This window comes from Hemibagrus wyckioides, linkage group LG14 (genome assembly GCF_019097595.1).
Source record: "Hemibagrus wyckioides isolate EC202008001 linkage group LG14, SWU_Hwy_1.0, whole genome shotgun sequence".
Taxonomy (NCBI): Eukaryota; Metazoa; Chordata; class Actinopteri; order Siluriformes; family Bagridae; genus Hemibagrus; species Hemibagrus wyckioides.
The window spans coordinates 13,518,928-13,543,353 of record NC_080723.1 but is presented as its reverse complement, the minus strand read 5'-3'; the positions used below and the strand labels follow the sequence as shown (position 1 = coordinate 13,543,353).

The 24,426-nt window shown below is 39.9% G+C and overlaps 1 protein-coding gene and 1 long non-coding RNA gene across 5 annotated transcripts in view; one reads left to right on the top strand and one right to left on the bottom strand.

The window, feature by feature from the left end:
- Positions 1–21,604, top strand: part of dusp8a (dual specificity phosphatase 8a) — a 36,996-nt gene extending 15,392 nt beyond the window's left edge. For 3 of the 4 annotated variants that reach the window (XM_058408368.1, XM_058408370.1, XM_058408369.1), the window contains exons 4-7: positions 18,349–18,515; positions 18,788–18,947; positions 19,240–19,363; positions 19,567–21,604. In XM_058408368.1, coding sequence (XP_058264351.1) covers positions 18,349–18,515; positions 18,788–18,947; positions 19,240–19,363; positions 19,567–20,623 — 1,508 coding nt within the window. In that variant the 3' untranslated portion in view covers positions 20,624–21,604. Of the gene's footprint in view, positions 1–12,566; positions 14,157–18,348; positions 18,516–18,787; positions 18,948–19,239; positions 19,364–19,566 lie in introns of those variants that run through there. The other variant, XM_058408371.1, reaches the window with a different exon arrangement.
- Positions 1–24,426, bottom strand: part of LOC131364907 (uncharacterized) — a 33,828-nt gene that overhangs the window by 4,367 nt on the left and 5,035 nt on the right. The window lies entirely within an intron of this gene.

Here is a 24,426-nt window from a genome sequence, read left to right as displayed (position 1 = left end):
AGTGCTTTCTGTAACCTTATAACATAATAGCAGAGTCTTCTAATGATGTTTACATTTGTTCAATTTAACATTGGTGAAATCAGACTCACAGGTAGTTCACTGATCAGTAACAGTGATTTGTTTATTACAGTGATTGTTTATTATTTAATATCTGAAAAATGTGACCACTTTATGCTAACTGTCTGCTTCAGTGTTACATGTTTGCTAGCACAAAGGGTAAGTACTGGCTAGAGCTGATGGTGAAATTTATAACATGGAAATGAGGACACACACATACTCCACTTGGGGATGAGCGTGAACATTTTTGATAGTCAAGTTTGATTGCTGCAAAGAATATTTCTGCCATTCAGTGCTGTCCAAAGAGGGACACTGCTAGATGGGCACTGTCCATTGAACTTTGGCAGTTTCTCACTCAGAGGCACATGATTAAATTCACCAATTAATTTCCACATTTAGTATCAACACATCATTAAACTGTGCAGGACTGAAAAAGCTATATAATTATTTTAGACTATAATTGTCTCTACTATGGGTGGTACAGTAATGTATTGTGTCACAGCTGTGAATATTCAACTGAACTGTACGGAACCTATCCACTCAAACCTGTAATTTCCTTTCTAAATCTTAAAGCCATTTGCGTTCTCCAAACCCTGCTACAAATATGTCACAACTGAATAGTAACCCAAAGACAGTTAAGTCAGAATTTGAAGAAATTTTGCAAATTGCAAAGCTGTTCCTGTGTTAATCTTTGATTATGTGTGCTCACCTTCTGCCCTGTCTTTCTCAGTTTGGGGATTAAGTCTCGGAAGTCAGTCAGCCATAATGATGCACATGCATTTCTTTTCACAAAGCTCCCTTGAAACTCACCGATTCTTAATTTGCCATGCTTAATACCCTAAGCCTGCTCTTTCTCAGTCTCTATCCTGTTTTATTCCCATGCTGTGTGTCTCCGGTCTACAGTAAGACACAGTACAGAGTGGAATTGCACTTATTCCATTCCAATGGCTGCTGTTTCCATGCCAACAGAGAACGATAATCTCTAGAAGTGAGAGCCAGCAGGACGGGGCGCCGCGGAAGCCTCCGGAAAAAATGAGGTCAATGGAAGTTAATGGGAGACTGAGTTGGCTTACAGCTGTGGGCATTTTTGGGGGAGTATGGAGTGAAGGGCAGCCGGTAACCACTTTAAACTGGCTTGGTTTTGTGTGACAGTTTGCTCATGAGGAGGGAAGCCCCTGGCCTGAATTGAACAGGATGTGCCCTGGTTTTTGGCCGTTTATCTAATCCCAAAGCCCCCCGACCCTCCCAACCCTTTTAAAAGCTAGACTCAGCGGGAGCATGTTGATTTCATTAGGGCCATGTTAAGGCCGCCCGCATCATGAACACCTCTTGAGCGTCTTTGATGTGAGCTTGAAAGGAAAGATGATGTAATCCCAGGGAATTGGTTCAGTCCACTGTTTGTGGGCTTGTGTATGCTCTGTATTAATATTATGTGGAAACAACATGCCTGGTTCTCATAGAGCTCCGTCTGGCAGCCATGTTGTTTTTAGCCACTGTCTCGTCCTCCAGACTGGGCTGTTCATCAGTACTCGAGGAATAGGTCATGACTGTTGTGATTATTGCTGTTATGAACCAAAAGACCACACATTTTTTATTTAATTGCTCAAATATGTTAATGCTTTGTTAATGTTCAGCCATGGTTCACACCATGTCTGCTGGCCATAACTACTTTGGCCAGTACTGTGGCCTGTGTCTGTATCAAGGCTCCAGACACACACCTGCTGGTATGAACTCACGTCATAGAACACACACAAGTGTGTGAAGACAGCATAGTCTCACTGCCTTCTTCTGTTGCCAACCCATAGTTCACGTCAGCCTGTTAGCTGATGAAATATCCTGAGTGGAGCTGAGTCTGTGGAGAAGCTACCTTCTGCTGGGCTGGTCATCATCTTCATTAGTACATTAAGTTAGAGAATGCGTATTGAATCTGTTTTGCTCTTTTAAGTGGTATAAAGGTGAATTATCTATTCAAATGCCATTTATATATAAATCAGGATTTAGATTTATATTCCTAATGTATATACATATGCAAAACATAAGATTGAAACACAAACTCTCTTAAGCATCTATGTTGGACACACACTGTACACATGTAGGTGTAATAATGTAATAATGACATCATCAGAAGCTGCAGGCTGGTAAACATTTACCATATCACAGAGCTCCTGGTCTGCTTTTATTTCACTAGTGCTTGTTTAGATAAAATTGTAGGCCAAAGCTACCAAACTCATGTCAAACCCAGTGTCAAAGTACAATGTCTTGAAATGAGATAAAGATCTTTCCAAGGATCTTTCCAAGCTTCTTCATGGGAGCTTTACACAGAAACACACTTTCTCAAATAAGAACTCCTTGCTGGTTTTCCTGTGTTCTGAATGAAAACTAGTTATTTAGAGAAACTGTTTCATAAAAAAATTCATTAAAAATACAAAATTAAAACATTTTTGTATGGAATTGCTAACACAAGTCATTCCACGTATTGCAGATCAGATTAAAATAATTGCAGTGTAACATGACTTCTGCCCAGTTTACATTGCAGTTTTGACCTGAAGGTGATAAATTGCAGAATAAACACTGGTATAATATTTTTGACAGCACTGACATTTTCCAGTTGTGCACTTTGGCTACAGTTGAGGCCTTACGAAGCCTGAGTAGCTGAGCGCTCCTCTCAGGCTGGTAATTAGCTGTAGTAAAACTGCATGTGAACTTGTTCTTTCTGTCCCCAGTGAAATTGTTATGTTATTTTCTGCCTACATTAAACTGATAAAACTGCATTTTTAAATTTGGGGTGCTGTTTCAACGTACCTGCTATGTTTCTTTTTTTATTCCTTAAACAATGTAGTAGTAATGGACACACACACACACACCCACAAACATGTGAACATATGCATATCCATACTCACGCTGTGCATACTGGAAATCACAGTCCTGCACTTCACACCTCGCTCAGAAGGAATTTAATTAAATCTGTGCGACCTTCCATAGAGGTCCTGTGCGTGTGTGTGTGTGTGTGTGTGTGTGTGTGTGTGTGTGTGTGTAGCAAGTGTAGGTGTGTATATCCTACAGATGTGCACTGACTGTTTTTAATCTCCTCCACTCTCTTACCATCTGCTTGTGTTTTTGTGCCTGGATTCTGCTGGAGTGTCTAACTGTGTGTATATTCAATTCAATTAAACTGTATTTGTGTAGTGCTTTTAATAATGGACATTATCACAAAGCAGTTTTACAGAAATATATAAATTCAGGATCTAAAAAATTCTGGATAAAAAAACCTTAAGAGGAACCAGACTCAAACGGGAACCCATCCTCATCTGAGTGTGTATGTGTCACATTAACTTGGCTGTATTGTTATATACTGAGTTGTATGGCTACTGTTTTTGACCCATATGCCTGTATCGTGATCCTGTTCACTCTGCAGCGGGGTTTAAGGCATTTCTGCATTACAGCAGACCCTCCTGATGTCACACCCACTTAATGGTTAACAGAAGAAACGTGGAAAGATGACTGAAGATTATATATGATTCAAGTTGAAAGTGGAATTTCACTTTGATGAGGCTGGGTGTTAAATCTGGACCGTTTTTCTTCTCTCACTCTCTGTTTTTCATTGTTCTCTTGTAGGGTTCAATGCAATTTTGTGTAATTCCACTAAACCTTTTATAGGCTGTTTCTAGTTCATAGTGTGTGCATTTTTTCACATGAGATGTTGATGCTCTGTAAAACAATGCTATTTCCTAACAGCCACAGTATCATGGTCACTGCATGTCATTGCGTACTCTTTATAAAATGGTGTTGCACTGTAGCACATTCATGAACAAAAACAGGCCCAAACAGGAACCAGCAGATCCTGGGGCTGTTTATTTTCCACCAACTTGAGAAACAACTAGATCTCTGACAACAGCAACAGTAACCCTGTGTTCACACTAGCAAGCGACAAAGCAACCAGCGACTCCTATGTAAATGTGTAACACAGAGTCAGTGGCTAGTAATGAGGAGAAAATGTGACAACTGACATGTAGACAGAAACTTCTATGACACCTCAATTCTATGTGGTGGTTTTTTTTTTTTAATTGCTGGAAACTCATTCAACTACTAGCCATCCAATGCATTCTAAAAAATTACAATAAGATGAAATGATAGGATTAAAAAAAACTGTCATATGTTTGTACTACAAAAACCGCTGTGATTTTATGGCTCTTAAAAGAAAGAAATTTAGTCATTCTGAGAAGCAGTGAGAGATCATTTTGATGACATAAACAGTACCAATGAACCAGAAAGTTTTTTTTTTTCTTATTCTCTATTTTTTTAATGATGTGTTTATTTGTGTGGAAGGTGTAGCATGGTTGGTCATTGTGATTTATCATTGGGCTCTAGGTTCCTCTTGACCCTGTGAAGGATATGCTGTACAGAAAGTGGCCAATAGAAAAATAAGGGGTTATGCTTTTAGGTGGCAGAAGTTCTTGTAATTTGTGCAGTGGAATAAAGCTTGTTTTTAGACCTGTATCTGTGTCCTTATTGTAGGCAGCCTTGAGTAGATTAGGAATGAATCATCCGTTACTGTATCAATAATACAATGTGATTTTAGTTCAGTGTGATTGTAGTTTATTATCACACTATAGGGATCTAGTTTGGGTTTCAGAGCCTTGCTCAAGCACTCTTGTTGGAAGGGAAGCTTCTAGACCTCTGTCTCTTTCTCTGACTTCCTGCGTCTACGTAAGCCACTATCCATTACTGCCCCAGTGCTGTGTGGTCCGTTCAATGATTTCATTGAGAAGGAGCCACTGGTGCCATTAGGGTGGTGAGGTAAGCTCCCAAGAGGATCTCATGCTGTGTTATTGTGAACACACACACTCACTCTCTCTTTCTGTGCTGAAAACACTGCTCTATTTTTAGTCCAAACCTCTGTGGTCATCACATCTGGCGCCTGATGGACAGTTTGTGCACAAGAGTGTTCTCAACTGGTTTTCCTTACTTGCCCTCAGTCTGTCTAAAGTTCTGCAAAGGTCAAAGGGTATACGACCTTTCAGTCTGGTTCCTACACTGAACCTTTCAAGCATCTTGCATGCATTTTGACATGCACACTAAAACACACTGCAGATGCACACAGTTAGTGGTCTACAGAAATGTCCAGTCTTCGCCCTACATTTGCCCTCGTGTTTTCTTGGGTTTTTCATTTTTTCTCTGCACGCTCATTGGCCTCAAATTATATGTCTTATGTCAATTCCCAGAAACTAAATAAAGAACTAAATAAATGTCAGAGCAGCTGGTGCTGCCAAATTCTTTCAGCATGACGTGAACCCACCGCACTCCTTTCTTTTCCACTTCTTTCTTCACTTATGTTCAGAGCTCTTCCATTTTTCTCCATTTTGCCAAATTCAGCTCTTCTTTTCCTGTGCTACTGCCTTTCATAAGATTCCAGCAGGTACAGAACTGTGTGAGCACACACTGGCCCTTTTTCCACTTTTTAGGGTGGTCACCGTCCTCATACTTTAATTTTGCTGAAGGAAACTTGGCTTTTTTTCAGAATAGCAGGAACCCTCTGGCTTTCCCTGAAAAATTCATTCATGTCTTTAGAATGTTTTTTGCATAAAGGTTCTTGTATATTAGGAAGCCTTTGCACTGGTCATGTTTAGGTGTGTATATGTCTTAACTTATGCAAAAAAGCTATATGGATCTTACCACATTTTTCTGGGTGTAGATTAATAATGAGAATATTTACATGCATAAGAATTGTGATGAGAGCACTTGAGGATGGGGATATTGTTTTAATTAAGATAAGATTGTACCATGTTTTGCAACTCCTTGTTTACCTTTGTCTTCTAAAGCTACAGTGGTATCACAGCAACATTGTTTGGAAGTCAAACAAATCTTCAAACAATCAGTGAATTCCAGGAAAAGTACAGCAAAACACAGGAATACACACTTGTGCACACATACATGCATTCGCTGCCACTGAAACACACTGAACTGTTGATGTAACCCCGCACTTATTTCCTGATAAGAGATCTTTCCATTCCATCCTCAGCTAAATTTGGACTTTCCACTCTGGCCCAAGGCCCCTGTGTGAAGAATGCAGACTTTGTCATCATTTAGAGTCTTCCCGATAGGATTCCTCCTCCCCTCAACTCGCACATCCTCCCAGTTGTGTAACACTCTGGAGACTTGTCTTCTGCTCCACATGACATCATGGCTCTCTAGTGGTAGCAGGATGTTTCGCTCTTCTATCTGCTTGACTTTAAAACCAACAAATGAGCCCAGCTGCTCAGCTGAATAACAAGTGTAAATACATTCTGCAGAAAAGTCACAGCATCTATAAATGTACAAAATATTTCTCTTGGTCTTATCAACTGAGTTTTGAAAAGATAAACGATATTATATTCTTTTTAAAAAGAATCAAGCTTAACTGTGAGAGTCAATAACGTGTCTGGATTTGGCCAGAAAATGACAGTGCTGTCATGTGATATGTGTTACCACATGTGACTTCTCAATGATGTCATCATCATCCTTCTGCTCCAGCTGAGACCACTCTGCTTGTTTTCAGTCATTTGCTTAACTTGGTGGACTCTCAGGAATTAAATGAAATTTTAACAGCTCTAATGTCAAATATTTTGTTCACTGAGAACGTTGAAAAATTGTTCTCTTAAGTGGACTACATCAGAGGTGTAGATGTTTGAGTATCAGGTTTGAACCCCCCTTAAAATATTTTATGATTGCTATATGCTTATTTGTGGCTGGTTTCAGTGTAGCTGATTATGTACAGTATATCTAAAGTGTGATTGTTTTTGTGCAGTTATTGCACAATAATTACACAGTTCAAAGTCAGTTCAAAAACATCATTATTACAATTCCTCCAGATACTATGTGGAGAAACAGGATTAACTAATTGGGATATACCATTTTCCCGCTTTGGTTTGAAACTGACTATACACTGAGTATTACTGCACAAGAAGAAGAAGAAGACAAGGTGATCTGGTTTATTAGATGTTATTTGAATCAGTTTCAGTGGAATTGTCATAAATGTATTTTATGCCAAATGTATAAATATGGCAGGACTATGACATAACTACTACTACAACTACTATTACTACTACTACTGCTCTGGTATTCCTAAAATACAAAATCATGGTGCAGTTTTCATCTGAATAACACAGTACATATTGAGATTTTATTGACCCCATCTTCTCTTGGAAATTCATTTTTGTCTGTGCTACTGGAATTAAGGGGGAAAAAATAAAAAGTGTATTAATTAATTATTTGATTATTGTTACTCTAGCACTCCTAGTATAGAGTCAGCCATCAATACCAATATTAATTATTTATCAGCCACAAAAGCTCGCATGTCACAAGCAATGACAAGGTTCTTTTAGCGTCTACGTTTTATGCTAACAAACATAAACAGTTTGAATTGTTAGGTTTTATTGTCTAGGTTTTATTCAGTATTCCAGAGGTCAAATTCATAAAAGTCGAAATTTAATCTCCAAGAATCTTTCATATATTAATAAATAATAAAAAGATCAAATTTTTGGTTTTTCATCAATGTCTTTGTCCCACCTTTAAATGTTATCAAAGACACGTGAAAATTTCCGGTCATTTTTATATATATTTAAGCAATAAACAGTATTTTCTCCCCCTTGGCAGACATGTATAACATGACCTTAAATTTGGAGTACATCAAGGGCCTATGGTTGGGCAACTTTAATTTTCCTTATATTTGCTGTTTAATGAACATGGGGTCAGCTTTTATGTCTCTTCAGACAGGACGCAGCTACATTTGTTGCACTTTATGAAATGAGTGTTGTTGAAAACCTCTAATTAGAAAACATCATTACTTACAAATAAAAGAGGGCAAAAATTTGTTTAAAAAGTTCTGATTAAACAACAACAAAAAGGGAACCCTGGAATTTATTTACAGTCTGAAATGCCTGGCTGTTATTCTTGATTCTGACCTCAGTTTTAATTCTCCTACTGACAGTGTTAGTAAAACAGCATTTTTTTTTTCTCTTTAGACACATTGTGAGCTACAGACCTTACCTCATGCTGCACAATGCCAAGAAGTTGATTTATTTTCTTCCATCTGGGTTTTTGTAATGTTCACTGTTCACTGTCTTACCCAAAAATAGCACAGACAAGTTACATCCAGTACAACAAAAGTTGTACAGAAGTACAGCTACATGCATATAAAAAAGGCCTGAATTGGGGTCACAGTTATGGTTAATCTTCAAACACACAGTCCCATCAACAGAAAACAAAAGAACTGCTTAAGTCTCTTAGTGTTCAAAATATTTGAGGATGTACATAAAACTTACTCCTCAAGATGTACATCTATCAGTCATTTTACAAACAAAAATTTTACAAGTAAAATTGTTACTTGTAAAAATGTTGTTTTACAAGTAAAATTGTTTTTGGGATTTGCATTTCTGTTGTTTTTATTTTTGGTTTCATTCATTGTCTTTATCTCTCATACAGATCATTTCAGTTCTTTTTATGTTTTCATTTGGAAAGCACGTTAAGCTTTATTTAAGTATAGAAAATGAATGAAGCTGTTATTATTAACATGGGATAGATTGGTGATAAATACTGTACCTTTCACAATTACTTGTCAACGTCTTTATACTATATATATGCACAACTGTTTTGGGTTTTTCTAAATGAAAATGTGGAACTTGTTTCTGACTCACACATCAAAAGTTACAGTATGACACATAGGAGTGATGATGTGTATCAGTGACTATTAGTCACAGGTACAGCTTGTCTGAGACTTTACCAGCTTGGGAACTGTATGACAGCTTGCTCTGTGAATGCTCATATTCTTTATTTAGAGAGATAGCTTAAAGCAGTCTGAGCTGAACTGGGAACTGTAATTTTCGTTCACCCGTCCTTTTTTGGGAAGTACCTAAAAATATACAGAAGGGTTAGTAATTCGGTTAAAACGTCAGCTGCCACAAATAGTCACTCTATGATTTCAAGGATCTAGAGATAGGGCAGATAAGAACTGTATACATATAGCTGTAAATGTGCAAGTGTCTGACTAATGGGTTATGTTTTGAGTAAACACGACATCCCATGCACTAATCATAACACTGATTATGTTTTTGATAAACATAAGACGTTCTGTCTGGATCCAGATAAAAATACTTAACTTAATTCATATTTATCTTTTTTATTTTGTTAAATATAGTAAAGTCTGACAGATTTATGGGCAGCTTATTACCAGTGTTTTGTAATCATTTAGTTTTATGTTTCATAAAGCATTTAGTTTTATTTTTAGTATTCATTTTAGTTTTTCATCTTAAAATATAATGTACTTTAGTAACCTTTTCAAACTAGGAAGTAGAATTTTATTTGCAGAACATAGATGTCTGTCAAGCATGTCGACCTACCTTCACTAAACAAACTAGCTCCTACCAAAAGCATTGATTGTGTTTCACAATAAATTTGAATTAATTGTGCTTCTGGATTTTCTAGATTAGTGAATACTTTTAAAGTCAGAGAAAGAATTTTTGATTTAAGATAAGCCCATGATGACTATCATGACAGCAGCAGAAAATCTTGGAGAGAAGCAGAGCTTGTCACTGTGTTTAACATTACGTTTTATGCAATGACTGGTTGTTTTGGCTCTGATGTGCTATCTATTTAATGTTGTTTTTATATCTTCGGAATGTACATAATATATGTAGTGACTGTGTGTGAACAATACAACTTGATAGTCATGCACCAAGTGTAAACCAGCCTCTGCTACATGCCGGGACATATCACACCACCCCAGCATGGGACATTTTCCTATAACAACACAACACATCCCACTAGACTGATAAGTCAGTGCAAGGAATATTCCTTTGGGTTTTAATCATTTACATGTAACATTTCAATGTTAAAATTAGTCCTGTATAATAAATCTGGAATTAAAAAATATTCTGTGTTCAAGGTATGTAGGGCTGGAAAATTCATGATGTCCATTTAGGGGTTGTTTGGACCAAATGTTTGAGAACCACTAGAATAACTGCATAATAAACTGAAAAAATATAGATGTATGTGCACATTGCTACTTCTAATAAGGAAACCTGGAAATATTTAAATAGGTAGCATGGCATTAGGGGTCACTTGTTTGAATCCCTGAAACACCAAAACACAAGGGGGGAAAACTGACTGTGCTCTCAGAAGGGAATATCCCTATCAATTACTACAACACTACCCAATCATGTGCGTTTGTGAGTCATATAGCTAAGTACTCTGTGTGTTATGCAGCCCTGTGTTGCAGCAAGAAAAAAACTAAAATGTTTGGCTTCACAAATCTTTGAGGAAGCACGTGTTAGCCTCTCCTGGCTGAAAGCTGTTCTGTGATAGGGCATAGAGCTGGGTATGTGGTTGGAATTGGCAGGTGACCGAATTGTGGAGAAAATAGAAGGAAAAACCAAGTAAATAAATCTGATATGAGACCACATCACTGGTCTTAGCGGTGGCCTGGCATCCGAGCGAGAACAGAGTGACGGGTGGCTAATTAATGAGGAGCTGATAGCAGACGAGGAAGCAGGGAGTAATTCTGCTGTCAGTTCTGGTTTGCCTGAGCAGTGTTCTTCAGGTCATTAGAATGTAACGTGACAGACAGGCCATCTGTCTGAGAAATTTCAACATCCCTTTTACAGGGTGAGGAAAATTTGGATAAAATTTGATATCTAGGTTTAAGCTCTCTGAAATGGAGCAACTTGGCGTCAGTTTCATTTCAGCAGTTGTCTTTTGTTGTCATGATTCTGGCCTTTGTTTAGTACTTAATCAATTAGAAGCATGTGCAGAAGGTTTTGAAAATGCAATCCTAATGTCAGACGTAAGCGGAGTGACCTCATGCTGTTGCTAATATGCGTGTTATTAGTGTCATATGTACTGAGAGGGTCTGATTGGCATTTTTAATGTTGCAGATTATCATGTGGAAGATGAGTAAGATGATGAAAGAATTGGCACATGAAACTAGTGCATTTGTGCAGGCAGATGTCCTAGATTGAATGCTGTTAGCAGGTGGTCGCCTGTACAGCTTCAGGATGTTGACTTTAAACTGCCATTTTTGTTTAAAAAGGAACTGTGCACCAAAGCCCAATTTTTTTAATCTAATAGCTCTGTCATGTGCTGAATCTCTACGTCAGTTTGCAGGAAGAAAAATGATAGCCCCTCTGTCTACTACACACACACAAAGCTCCTGTTTCTCTCTTTCCATGACTTCATCTGGCAGCCTGCTCACGTCTTTGTGTACATAAGGCAGCCAGACGCTGAAGTGTAGTTCCACGGTGTATTATTGGTTTGAGCTGTGATCCTGAGTGGTGAATCTTACAAAGCTCTGAAAAGGAGAGTACTCTTACTCCTCTGTGCTCAAGGTTATATAAATGACATGTCAAATGTATGGTCGAATAACTGATGTTTATTTGCAGTGCTGATATCAATGACAAATTTTTTAAACATGCCTAGTAGCCTGCAGACAGTTACATAAGTCAGGATAAAAAATCTATCCTAAACCATACATGATGAGTGAAGTATATCTCATTTAATTTAACCCAAGGAGTGGCCCTACTATGGAGGATGATATAAATTTTTACCTATTTGTACTCTTAAAAACCCTACTGGTTATATTTGCTGTTACAGACACTGTATTCCTGTGAAGTGTATATGAACAGTGATCATAAGCCATATCCACATGATGAAATCATCTTAAAGAAAACAAAATGGATTTGTAAATATAAATTACTCTGCAAATTGCAGCATTCTTTACTTTGAACAGAATAACTGAGGTGCTTTTATGGCAAATGTTGCTTCGTTTTTTTGAATATTATATCTATGTTATAACTTAAGGCTTCATTGAAACAATGTCACCTGGTGCAAATGTTTATTTTTAGTAGTTTGTAAACTCAATCATAATGGCCATTGACTTTCAGCTCGGCTTGCATTCAAAGAACGGTGGAGAATAAGTTTAGCTGGTGTAACTAATTACCGGTTCTTATTTCTTGTGATTGGAATCATATTCACATATGAGCACAGACACACAGAAAAACAGGTGCACACACCCTGTACACACCCCCTGAGGCTCATATTGAGTGATGGGAGCCGCGAGGCCGGCATGAGATTTTGCTCCCCCACTGAAGACTAGCTCACACCTCAGGCATGACAGCTGGGGCCTCCACTGCCATTACGTCATCCTCTAATCCAGCCGCCAATCACATATGGGATTTGCTCACAACTGGCAATATCAATGCTGAACACCCCCATTCACACACACACACATGTCTCTAGAGCAGGCTATCACAATGCATTATAATGCACCATAACATCCTATTGCAATTACAATCCATAAGCTCCACACACACACACACAAACACACGCACACCAGCAGGAGGTCCATGTTTGCAGCCAACAATCATTTAATGCTTTTCAAATGCTGCTGTGGTTTACTTTGGCTCCCAAAACTCATCTTGGCTTCCCGTATTGTGTATGCAGGTACTATGCACAGACTAAAGGAAAAAGAATCAGAGGGCATGATGTGCAGCTGATGACTATCCAGGAGGATGCATCAAGCGTAAAATTAAATCGTTCCATGGGAATAATCAGAAAATGCATATATTATTCGTGTTCATTTAGTACCTCACATTCCAAAGCGATGATAGTCAATTCTGCGTCTGTGGATAATTGAGCAGCGCGTGGGGGGCCGGATATGAGCCAAGGAAGCTTGCGGCATTGTGTCTGCCTCAGCACACTGCCATATGCTTCTATCATACTTTTACTAGGCCGACATGCAGGGCTGATGTCAGACAACACACAGATTAGCTGCGTGTTGTAAATGGTGTTGCCTCCTTCGCTCCCTTAAGTGCTCATATTAAAAGGGAGGTTTCTTGCAGAAGTGTGCTGACGCACGACTGCCGTTCTTGAAAGCGTGCGTTTGCGGCCATTTGTGCAAATTGGCCACATGGAAAGAATGACTAGCCTCCCTATTTAAAGCGTTTGCCAAGTACAAATGATAGCATCTCTCTGGGCAGTTTTTAGTGGCTTGTAATCCATTCCAGTTGCAAATAGGCCTTTATAACTTAGTCCAAGCAGGCTAAGACAACAAAGATCAACCTTAATCAGCATATAAACTAGAGCTCCCATGATGCTAAATTTAACTGCTGGGATAGCAGGAACTAGCTAATATGCTGTAATAGTTTCTTGGAAATGAGCAAGGGCGACGGAAACAACACTCATTCTAGCCAAAGGATATAAAGAAGTGTCATTTTTCTGGCATGGATGAAGCGGATGAGAGCAGGCTGCAGCTGGGGATTATGTCCCTCAAATCACTACAGCCTTTAACATTGCATTTTATGCAATCCAGACCACTATTGCGAATCTGGTGTCATTAAAAATCTGGACTCCTCTGATCCAAAATTTTAACATGACTAACACAGCTTGGTGGTCTGCGATGAAAAGTGAGTTTTTCTGAAAGGGGGCCTCTAAGGTGGCTGCATATTTGCTGGTTGAGTAAGGAATGTGGTTTGCATGCCTCACACATGAGCCAGGATTCTACTCAGAGAGGGAGAGAGAGAGAGAGAGAGAGAGAGAGAGAAGCAAGCCTGTGCTCATAGCACATGAGCTCATTCACTCTTAGGTCACAGGGAGGAGAGAGAGAAAGAGAGCGAGAGGGTGGGAGGGGAAAGCCAGTTGATGAGAGAGAGTGAGCGATTGAGTGAGTGAGCGCAGGCTGTACAACAATAGGGAGCTCTACTTTCAGTTGCCACACATAGGACGATTGCTGAAGGATCCGCTGTGTGTGTCGGCAGTGAGCAGTGAGGACCTGCCATCAAAAGCCTGATTCTCCGGCTGTTACTCGCTTCTCCTCCATCTCCCTGCTAAGTCAGCACCCACAGCTGCTTTCCTTTTTTTTGCACGGATTTGTGAGGACTCTCCCGTTTTCCCTCTCATGCCTTGTATGTGGTGAGCTGCTGTACTTTGCTGAGCTCGGCGTGTGGAGGTGTGCATGTCTCTGGAAGTGGTCATATCCTCGCCAGAGAAGTGTTTCTGCTCCCCCACTCCTCACACCGGCATGAGGTTGAAGATCAGAGTGCGCAGGATGAAGGAGGCTCGGGAGCTGCGAGGTGTGTATGGGGAACACTTGAGCCGACCGGCTTTGCACTCGCTTGTCTGATCTCCTTGTACTCTTGTTGTCATTCCTTCTGTAATTCATTACTTGCTGTTGTTTACTTATTTTTGTGATCATTATATTTCCTTATGGCTTTTTTGCTTGCCTTTTTTTTCTTTTACTTTGTCTTATTTATTTATTTATTTATTCATTTATTCATTCATTCATTCATTCATTTATTCATTTATTCACCTTTTATAATATTGCTCTTCATTTTTTTCTATTCTTCATTAGTCTTTCTTTCTTTATCTTTATTGTAATATTTCTTTTAACTTGTCATTCTTATATATTTTCATTCTTATATTTTTTACTCTTTTATATTGTTTTTTTTTTTTTTTTTACTTTAGAATCATGGAAGTATTTAAATGCTTTTTATGCTGTACTGAAATGACGGTTCTGCCGGATTGAACATTACACGTATAAAGTTGTAAACAGTGTGAAGTCTAGTTGGCCTTTAACCAAACAGCCACAGTGGAGAAATTACGTATGCTGATAAATTATCACAAAACTGATAAGGGCACCACATGCAATGTGTCTTGCACTATGACATCGTGTAAATGTGAGTGAGTGTGTGTGTGTGTGTCTTTGTGCAAACAGCAGCATGTGTGCCTATATGACTCACTGTATTTGCATTGTGCTTTGTCACAGAGCGACGGTTAAACGGTTGCTGTTATCAAGTCGTTAATTTTTTTTTTGGAGGTTTGTTACACTTAAGGTGGCAGAAATGCTTTTAGGAAGAATGCCTATAATAGTAACAGAACTAATAGTTAATGGTTTGGTTATGTGAGGCCTTGGGGCTTTATACTCTCCTAATCTGTGAAGCGTGACACAGAACACCAGAGGCGAGCCCTGCTGCTCTTAATGTTCCTCATTGTGCAGCATGCATGTGTGCTATGATGTCATACCGGCCTCATTGAGATGGAAATTAAGAGTGTGTGAGTGTGTGTGTGTGTGTACAAGCGCATGAAGATGGAGAGGGACAGATGGAGGCTGCTTCTCAATGGCGTCATGTCTTCTGCATCTGGAGGCTGAAGAGCCGGGGGTGGGGGTGAGTGTGTGTGTGTGTGTGTGTGTGTGCGTGTGTGTCTGTGAGCTCCATTCAGCTCCATCAATGCTTTTGGATTGGAGCTGGTGAATGGGAGTGTGTGTGTGAGAGTAAAGGCCTTTAGAGTTTGCCTGAAAAGATACACACTGAAAGGCTTCTAGTGTTGGAGGTCTTGTGCCGTGGGGTGAGTAGACTGATGTCAGGCACCGAGGTTAATGCACTCTGTGTGTAAATGCTTCCTTTACACTCTGTATGTTATGTTAACAAAGGATAACATCTATTTGTGGTATAATTATTGGTTATAGAACTGAGATTTACTCAAATTCATATTTGCTGTTGATTTAAATTGCCCTTAAATGTATATTAAAACATTTCAGGCCCATAAACCAGGTATCCAATGCTCAGAAAATGATAAATGTAGGAAATTATTTAAAAATCACAGATACAGATCTCAAAGATACAGATTTGCCTACCGTGTTACTAGTGCAGTGTTATAGAAAGCCCTGCACCTGCCTGTAATCAACACAGTGCAGCCTAAAATGCCAAGGACTGATGGGCACTCGAGAGAAAAGTTGGCAGAGACAGAGGGTGGAGAGGAAGTGTGTGTGAATGGCTCACAGCTCAGCAGGACCGGTTCAGGCCCGGTGCTGGCGTATATCACTCGGCAGCCCCCACCCCTGCTTTGCACACAATTATATAGTGCATACACATGACAGAAATGATGTCACCTGTGGAAGGTTGGGTTTATGGGTGGAATTAGGATAGTGAATGTTTTTTTTTCTCTGTATGTGTAATGTGTTTTCCAAATGCGTAATATGTTTGATGCCTAATTTGTGGATGATGCCACTGTGGACTGCTTGGGTTTTTCCAGAATGACTAAAGACAATGTGGGATTTCATTCCCGCATGCATAACCAGGTCATTATGATAAGGAGCACTCCCACACATCAACAAACTAAAAAGATGAGGGCTAATATGCATAGAAAGAAGTTTTTAATGGTCCAGTGATAAAGTGCATGCTGAGACCATTGCACCTTATCACTGGACCATAAAAGCCCCTAAATTGCAATTGCTAAATGTAGGTTGAGTGACTACCATTTCACATTTGGGACCCCTGTGATCTCAAACACTGCTACCATTGCCTTCATCATGCATGGACCACTTCCCAGTATTTTTCCTCTTTTTAGCGTTTCCCAGAGCTCAAGTGTCTTTGGAGCTGAATCTTTTTCTGAGTTGTTTTTTTTCTTTGTCCAGGAACATGTTTTTCTTAAGGTTGCTATATAAAGCTTATCTAGGAATGACTCAAAGCAGGAGATCAGACATACGCTGTAAAAGTGAGGAAGGAGGCCATTGGAACTCTCTGTCGAAGAGATCCTTCCTGTTTCCTGCTGTTTTCCTATTCTGTGCTCTATGGTCCTGATCTGCGTTATGGACTTACACATCCTGCTCTCAGACTGAAGGCTGTTTCTCTGTGTGTGGGAGGATGAGGAATGTTACATTCCTGCTTTGGAGGAACATCCTACATCCTTGCCTTGCCATGGCAGATTGTGAGATGATTGAAACTGTTATTAGTTCACGGGAAAGTATTTGGCAAATGGGGGGGGGGGTGAAAAGATGAAAGTTCATGCTCATGGGTATTACTGACAGATGTTGACATAGCGACCAACCCATGCAAGCAATGATGTCATTTCACCCTCCTGGCAAGTGAGGTTATGAACAGGAGCGAATGATGGGGGAGGGACCAGACTGGGGAACAGAGGTGAACAGGAGGTTCAACACAGGGTGGGGGTCGTGGAAAATTTGGGCAGCAGTCATTCAAGCCCTCAGCAGGGCTTTCGAGAGCAAATCAAGCCTCCAAGGCCTGCCTCGTTCTGCCTGACATGCGAAACCCCCTTCTGTTGTGCTGATGTCATCGACCTAGCAGTTGCCATTAATAGCTGGAAACAGACAGGCTGCCACTCAACATCTTAAAGGGCCAGGCATCAGAAACGATGTCTGGATACAGAGTGGAGGAGACAGGTGCTCGGCATGGCCGTTAGCTGGAAATGCCCGTGGCTGTTGGCTGCTGTTTGTTGAACTGCGGTTAGTCAGTCAAATGTGCAGGCTGGATGATGTCATACTCTGCCACTCCATGCTGACTCTTTGTTAAAAACCTGCTTATCAGCTCTGGCTTTATTTGCCTTGACTCATTTTACTTCTCTGTATTTCTCGCCCTCCCCCCTCTCTCCCTCCCTTCTTCTCTGTACTATGGCTTTTGCTCTTTGCTCTGTTTCCTGGCTGTGCAGACACAGTGATGTCATGGTTCTCTGGCTGACTGCTGTGCTCTGAGTGTGTGTGTGTGTGCACAAATGTGCTTACACTCCCAGGGTTAACATGTCCCAGATTCTCATGTACCTCCTCTGAGATTAGGCTCATGTGTTCCTTTTATCACACAAATGCTTTCCTTTTTATCCCTCCATCCAGTGCCAAAATGCATTACACAACCTTTTATTAAACATTTGCATGTGTCTACAATGTCTCTGCATATGCTGTAAGTGTGAGTGAATGTGGCTGTCAGAGGCACTCTATCTGCAGCCACTTCTGATTCAGGGGCCTCAGTGCATAGCCTACACCTGTAGCTTCCCTCATTCTCCAGTACTGACGTGATTGTTCAGTAGAGGATATTAGGTCATTCAGGAAACAGAGCTGCGAGAGACACAACTGGGACTGCCTGGCTCTTAAAGAGACAGCACGCTTTTATACTCCACTTCACATGATGGGAGCATTCATGTGATCTCAGCATAGCCTCTGCTCTTTCATGAGACCCGGCTGACGTTAATAATAATGTGCTTTTCATGAAGGTGGAATGTTGTGTCTTGATCATATGTTGCATGGGGTTGATTTAAAAAAGCCTTTCCTGCTTTTGTTTGAGCCACATCACACTTAACAAATTGTTGTTTGGTTTAAGTGTTGCTCTAGAACCTGTCAGTGGCATTGCTGATAATGGTCCAAACATCTCAGCTCATTCAAAATGTTTTACATCCATTGCCACTTAGTTTTGTTTTGTCAGATCACTCTGTCCCTGACGTGTTTTTTTTTTTCTTGTACTCTGTTTTTCTTGGCAGGTGGCTTTGCAGCATTTTCCTCCTGCTTCCCAGGTCTATGTGAAGGAAAGCCAGTGGCCACACTACCCATGAGCCTGTCTCAACCCTGCCTGCCGGTGGCCAATGTGGGCCCCACGCGCATCCTGCCCCATCTCTATCTAGGTTCCCAGAAAGACGTGCTTAACAAGGTGAGACAGAGCATTACTGTTGTTGGGAGAATAGAAGGTTTTCACACAGATTATATACCTATACCTATACCTATACCTATACCTTTAAACCTGGATTTATGATTTGAAACATTTTGCCACTGATTTAAGTGGCTTCATTAATTTGACTTGTTGCTTGAACTTCTAACTACAAGACCAGTTCTTTGGTGTGGCATCTTAACAGTGATCAACAATTTGTTTCATGTGGTTTTTAAGATTATATATTAATGCTGACATATTTTCCGTTGTTCCAGGATCTGATGGCCCAGAATGGCATCACGTATGTGCTTAATGCCAGCAACACATGTCCAAAACCTGAGTTCATCTCTGAGAGCCACTTCATGCGCATTCCTGTCAATGACAACTATTGTGAGAAACTCCTACCCTGGCTCGACAAAACTAATGAGTTCATTGGTAAGAATCTGAACATAGCTGGTATATCTTTGATTAGGATTTATTTCACCTAGGGTTAGGAGTACACTAAGTAAAACTGATCTTGTATCAGAGCTTAAAAAAACCATGTTGTCTAGAATGTGGAGAGCTGACAAGAAAAATGAGCAACTTGCCCTGAGGACGTACCCGGAAACACGATTGTTTTACAGAGGCTTTTCTGCAGATTAGATGTACTTTTCTTTTGGCCTGTCAGTATGGTGTTTGGTTGTCTTCTGTGTTTGTCACTCACATTTGTTTTCCTCCACCTTTTTAGACAAAGCCAAGGTTTCCAACTGCAGAGTCATTGTCCATTGTTTAGCTGGCATCTCCAGGTCTGCTACTATTGCCATTGCTTACATCATGAAGACAATGGGCTTGTCATCGGATGAGGCATACAGGTAAACTACCTATGACTCTCTGCTGCTTAAATTGCATGTTATTTAAAAGATGGAGTAACATTAGATGTTTCCTCAGTCAGAAGAATGAGTCACATAGAGATTTGTAAACAGTAATGCCTAGACACTAAATATTTCACAAAAGAATTGCAATTTATCTGGGAAAAAAGGTGGGACTAGAAAAGTTCTTCTTTCTCTTGTGCCAGGTTTGTAAAAGATCGCAGACCTTCAATATCACCAAATTTTAACTTCCTGGGCCAGCTGCTTGAGTTTGAAAAAGGTCTCCGTCTGCTGAAGGCACTATCTTCGGGTCAGGAGAAGAATGAGCAGCCCAGCAAGGCAGAGGAACCAAAAAGAGAAACCACCTCCAAACCAGAGAAAGTTCGACTAGATGGCGAGTCAGAGATCTCAGGGGCAGACACCAAGCTGCCATCTCCCACATCACTCCAACAGGGCTTCAATGGTCTCAATCTGTCGGCTGAGCGCATTCTGGACACTAACCGTCTCAAGCGCTCCTTCTCTTTGGACATCAAGTCTGTCTACACACCCAACCAGTGTCCCCACCTCATGCCTAATCATGCTGAGGATGTCCCCAAGCTCTGCAAACTAGACAGCCCTAGTCCAGGGTCCTCAAATGGTGTTTGTCAGTTGTCTCCATGTTCAGACAGCCCCAGCTCAGTCGATTCACCAAGCCCGGTAGCTGAGAACAGTGCGAAGGTTCGTTTGCGCAGGAAAAACAAGCACAGTGGAGCCAGCTCACCTGTGCAGTCTCTGAGCCTGAGTTTTGGTCGTTCATTGTCCGGGCACAAAAGCCCAAGCCTGGACGAGAACCTCAAGTCTGCAATGCTGCTTGGACTTCCTGTAGCTGGCACTGGCCCCATGTGGACCAAACACCGGGACACTTCACAGGCTACCACACCAGTCACACCAACAGGCGATGCCCCATGGTTCTATGAGTCACTGACTAGTACAGGGGGTGGGTCATCCTCAGTACATTTTGCTCCACTGGGCTGCAGTGCACTCCCAGGTCCGTGTGAGGCTGTGCGGTTACGTCAAAAGGCAGGAGATGTACGGGAGTCCCGAGCGAGCTGGCATGAAGATACATCTGGCTCTGCTGCTGGTACTGACAAACAGTTCAAGCGACGCAGTTGTCAGATGGAGTTTGAAGATGGAATCTCGGACACACGTTCGAGGGAGGAGCTTGGCAAGATTGGTAAGCAGTCCAGCTTCTCAGGCAGTATGGAGATCATTGAGGTGTCCTGACAGATGCAGTGCACCATGGAACTGTCTGGCATAGAGGTGGGCAGGTGCCACTTACAGGTGAGGAAGGACTGAGGGACAGAACAGCAACAGCTGACTGATTCCTGAATTTAGGAGCATTTGTTTTAGTGTGTAGGACTGTGAGAAATTAATTATGGATTTTTGTGTTTGTCTCTGAGACTCAGAGCCAGTTGAGCTGGATGCAGGCAGACTTTACGCTGTCTCCGCTGTTTATAAGCCATCACCATCCCAGAACATTTTGGGAGGAATAAGGACAGAACTGTTGTATTTGATTTCAAAATCCAACTGTAAAGTGTACATGACATTTCCGTCTCCAACAAAAAGCTTTACCAGCCTCACAGTGTATTGAGATTAAAGCATGGCTCAGTGTCCTCTGGTCACACTTGCATCTGGTATTACTCTCACACAGACTCGGTGGACTCGCACATCTACAGCTCAAGGGGCCTCTACTGACACACTTGAAGCCTTGGTATAGACTTGTGCAGAACAGATGAAGGCTTCTTTGTGCACTGCTTTTGTTCCCCCCTGCTCCTGTATGCCAGTAAATAATCCTGGAGGAGGATGCAGGAATGTTATGGAAAAAACGCATTGTGGAAGTTTTCCTGCAGTGCCTACTGTTTTTTCTTCTCTGTGTTTGTTCTTTACCTTTTCCCTGATTTCAGCCCCCCACACACTGTACAACTGGTGGGCACAAAAGGAACTACCGCCCACCTTTCTCACACTGAGCATGCTGCCGTATATGAGGCTGCTGGTTTCCCTACAGATGAATATAATACACACCATGCATAGCTCTCTCAATGGACATTTTTTTGGTTCTTATAGTTTTAATTTATTTTATCTGTTCATTCTGGTAATGAGAAATAATATAATGATTGTGGATCCTTCTTTTTTTTTTGGTGTTGACCTCAGTTTTTGATTACAAGGTATTTATGAACTCATTCACAAAACTGATACACAACTACAAGCAATATATTCTCTTTTCTTAACCTTTTGTCTTCGTTTTCAACTGTAAGGGAGAGCGATTGTTAAAATGAGTTTATATGGTAATTTGTAATGCACTTTCTGTTGCTTTAAGAACGAGATCATGAAACGTGTCATCATAAGGGTACTACAAATCTTTTACAAACCCTACTGCATTACATTACACCTGTCCTGAACATGCTGGGATTGTTTCAGTTTAGAATTTGTCCAACTTTTTAGCTCTGAAATAAAATAAGCCTGTAAGCATGTATAATCTAAAATACTAAGAAAAGATTCATATGATATCCTGGCTTCCTCAAGTTGAGGAATTGAGCTTTTTATCTATAAGCACATATGTGAAAATGTTGAGAAACTCGAAATGATTTGTGTTTGCCCCCCCTTTTCTATTACTATTTATATTATTTATTGTGAGGTTGGGCCTGTTTATGGATGAAGTGTGAGTGACTAATGAGAGTGGACCTTTTTGAACCCAAACCATCAAACAGATGAGTATTTTTGAATGAGGTCAATCTTGCTTTCCTTCACTTTTACCTGCAGGTGATATTAAAATTAACGTAGAAGATTTGTTGTTATAAAATTATGGTATTAGCTCAATTCATTAGCTGTGCCTACCACCAGTCATATAGTCTCAGTTATCTCTACTTTTAGAAAGGTTTGTTTTGGGTTAAATGAAGGCAACTTTGATGTGGTGTGGTAGAATGATGGCACATGATGCTCCAGTTCAGCTCAGGGGAAGTGCACACAAGTCCCATCTCTGAGCTCTGGGTACCTGCACAACTCTCATCCTCTCTCTTTATCTTATTTGCTCTTTGATTTTCTCTGTCTCACTCTCTTTCACATCTACATGCAAAATTTCTAAGTAATTTACTCTTTCTCTTATTTCTTATTTGTTCCAAAGGTTTAAGGAAATCCCACTTAAAGGGTCTCTTATGTCTGTACATGTGCATGGTGTTGCCCCTTGGCCGTGGGATGATTGGTTATTTATTTATGGATGTATTCTCAGTTAGCTATTCTGTATGACAAACCCTTGTCCTTGTACTTGTGCTGCTGTTTGTTCTTTTTTCTTTCCTTGTGTGAAACATTACCTGTATTTCCTTTTATTTCATCACCTTTATATTTTTAAACATATTGTTATCATTATTTAAGACATGTAATGAAAAGATGCAGGCTGTCCTTTTGCTGAAATTGTTTAATTATTGGCTACATTATTATTATTATTATTATTATTATTATTATTATTATTATTATTATTATTATGTTGTGTAAATAGCAACGTATCTAGAAGAATAATTGAAATAGGGAACTTTTTCAGAGAAAATCCTAATACCTTAGGCTGCTTGACGCAAAATACCTCAGGTTCTATTCAATGGCTTTTTCCTCCCCTGTACCTGTTTTGTGAAGATGAAACAAAAATACAAACGTCATAAAGTATGAGCTGGTGTGAGTGCCTCCTTTATCCATACTTAACATCTCAAAATAAATTTGTAGAAATAAACAGCATTGCTTGCCCGTGTACCATTTCAAGCTTGAATGTTGTAAAAAAAAAAAATGGCAAGAACTTAGTCTTAATTTCCTAATAAGGAAATGAATTTCCATATAAAATGAATTTGTCTATATGCAAAATATTATCACATTAGATTAGACCTTTGTTGCAGTGGTCTTTTAGAAGGAGCCATCTGACAAGTCAAATAAATGATAAATTAATATCCAAACCAAGGGAATATGTTTATGTATGTTACTACAGTATAGTAACCAGGAGTTTGCAGTAGTGAAGTCTGTAGATGAAACTACTGCAGCAATTCCTGATCCAGGTGTTAAAACATGTACTCAGATTATTTTGTATTAGGATTCGATACCTAATTTCAAAAATATCTTAACTGCATGGTAAGAAACTACTGTGCTGTGAAGAGATAATGCAGCATGTCATGGGTTTTGGTTACCTGGATAAGACCAGGAGCAGGTGTGTGACTGGGTAAATGAGCTGGCTGAGGCTTAACTGACTAATCTTCAACCGTCCCTGCCAAGGTGAGAGCTTAGGCATTGCCTTCAGATTATCCTTGTAATAATATACTACCAAAGTTCATACACGACTGGGTTTAAACTCCACTAATACGAATATGTTTTGAGTGTCAAATAGTAACTGTACTTTTACAAACATGCTGTATTTATAACCTTAAATCATCATTTTAGGAGAAGTATCAAACTTTTGAACAATTTAAATATAGTTGTTATTCTGTAGAGGAAAGGGAGTGGCACTGAGTAAGGTGATCTGAAGAAAATAATGTTTTATATGCTCTGTAAGTCTTTGGAGCAATTGTATACATAGCACATATATTTTGACAAAGATGGTAAATGTAGCCAAATACCATATTCATGTAAAGTGCAATTACTTTTTCTAAATTAATATAAAAAAATAATGTAGGTAAATTTGAAGCTACAAAGTTTTCAATCAAGTTAAAGACAGATGTGAACTAAATTTCCTCAAGTCCCACACTGATTTTAGTTACTGACAGAAAATTACTGCCTTTTCAACAAGGAATGTAGTAAAACCTAACCAAATTATTACAAAAAAGTTTTGTTATTACAATAAAAACTGCTTTGATATAGAAATCATACATAGCAACAGCATGATTACATTTTTGGGGGTTAGCTCTCATTCATGCTGTTACATTTATTAAAGTTTTAGTTTGCTAGGAATTGAGATCCCCTTTTGAATCTATGTGATGCTACAGTCACCGCATGACATTAAAAATATATGATCATAGAGATTATACAGATACCAGACTTGAGTACATCCATCCATC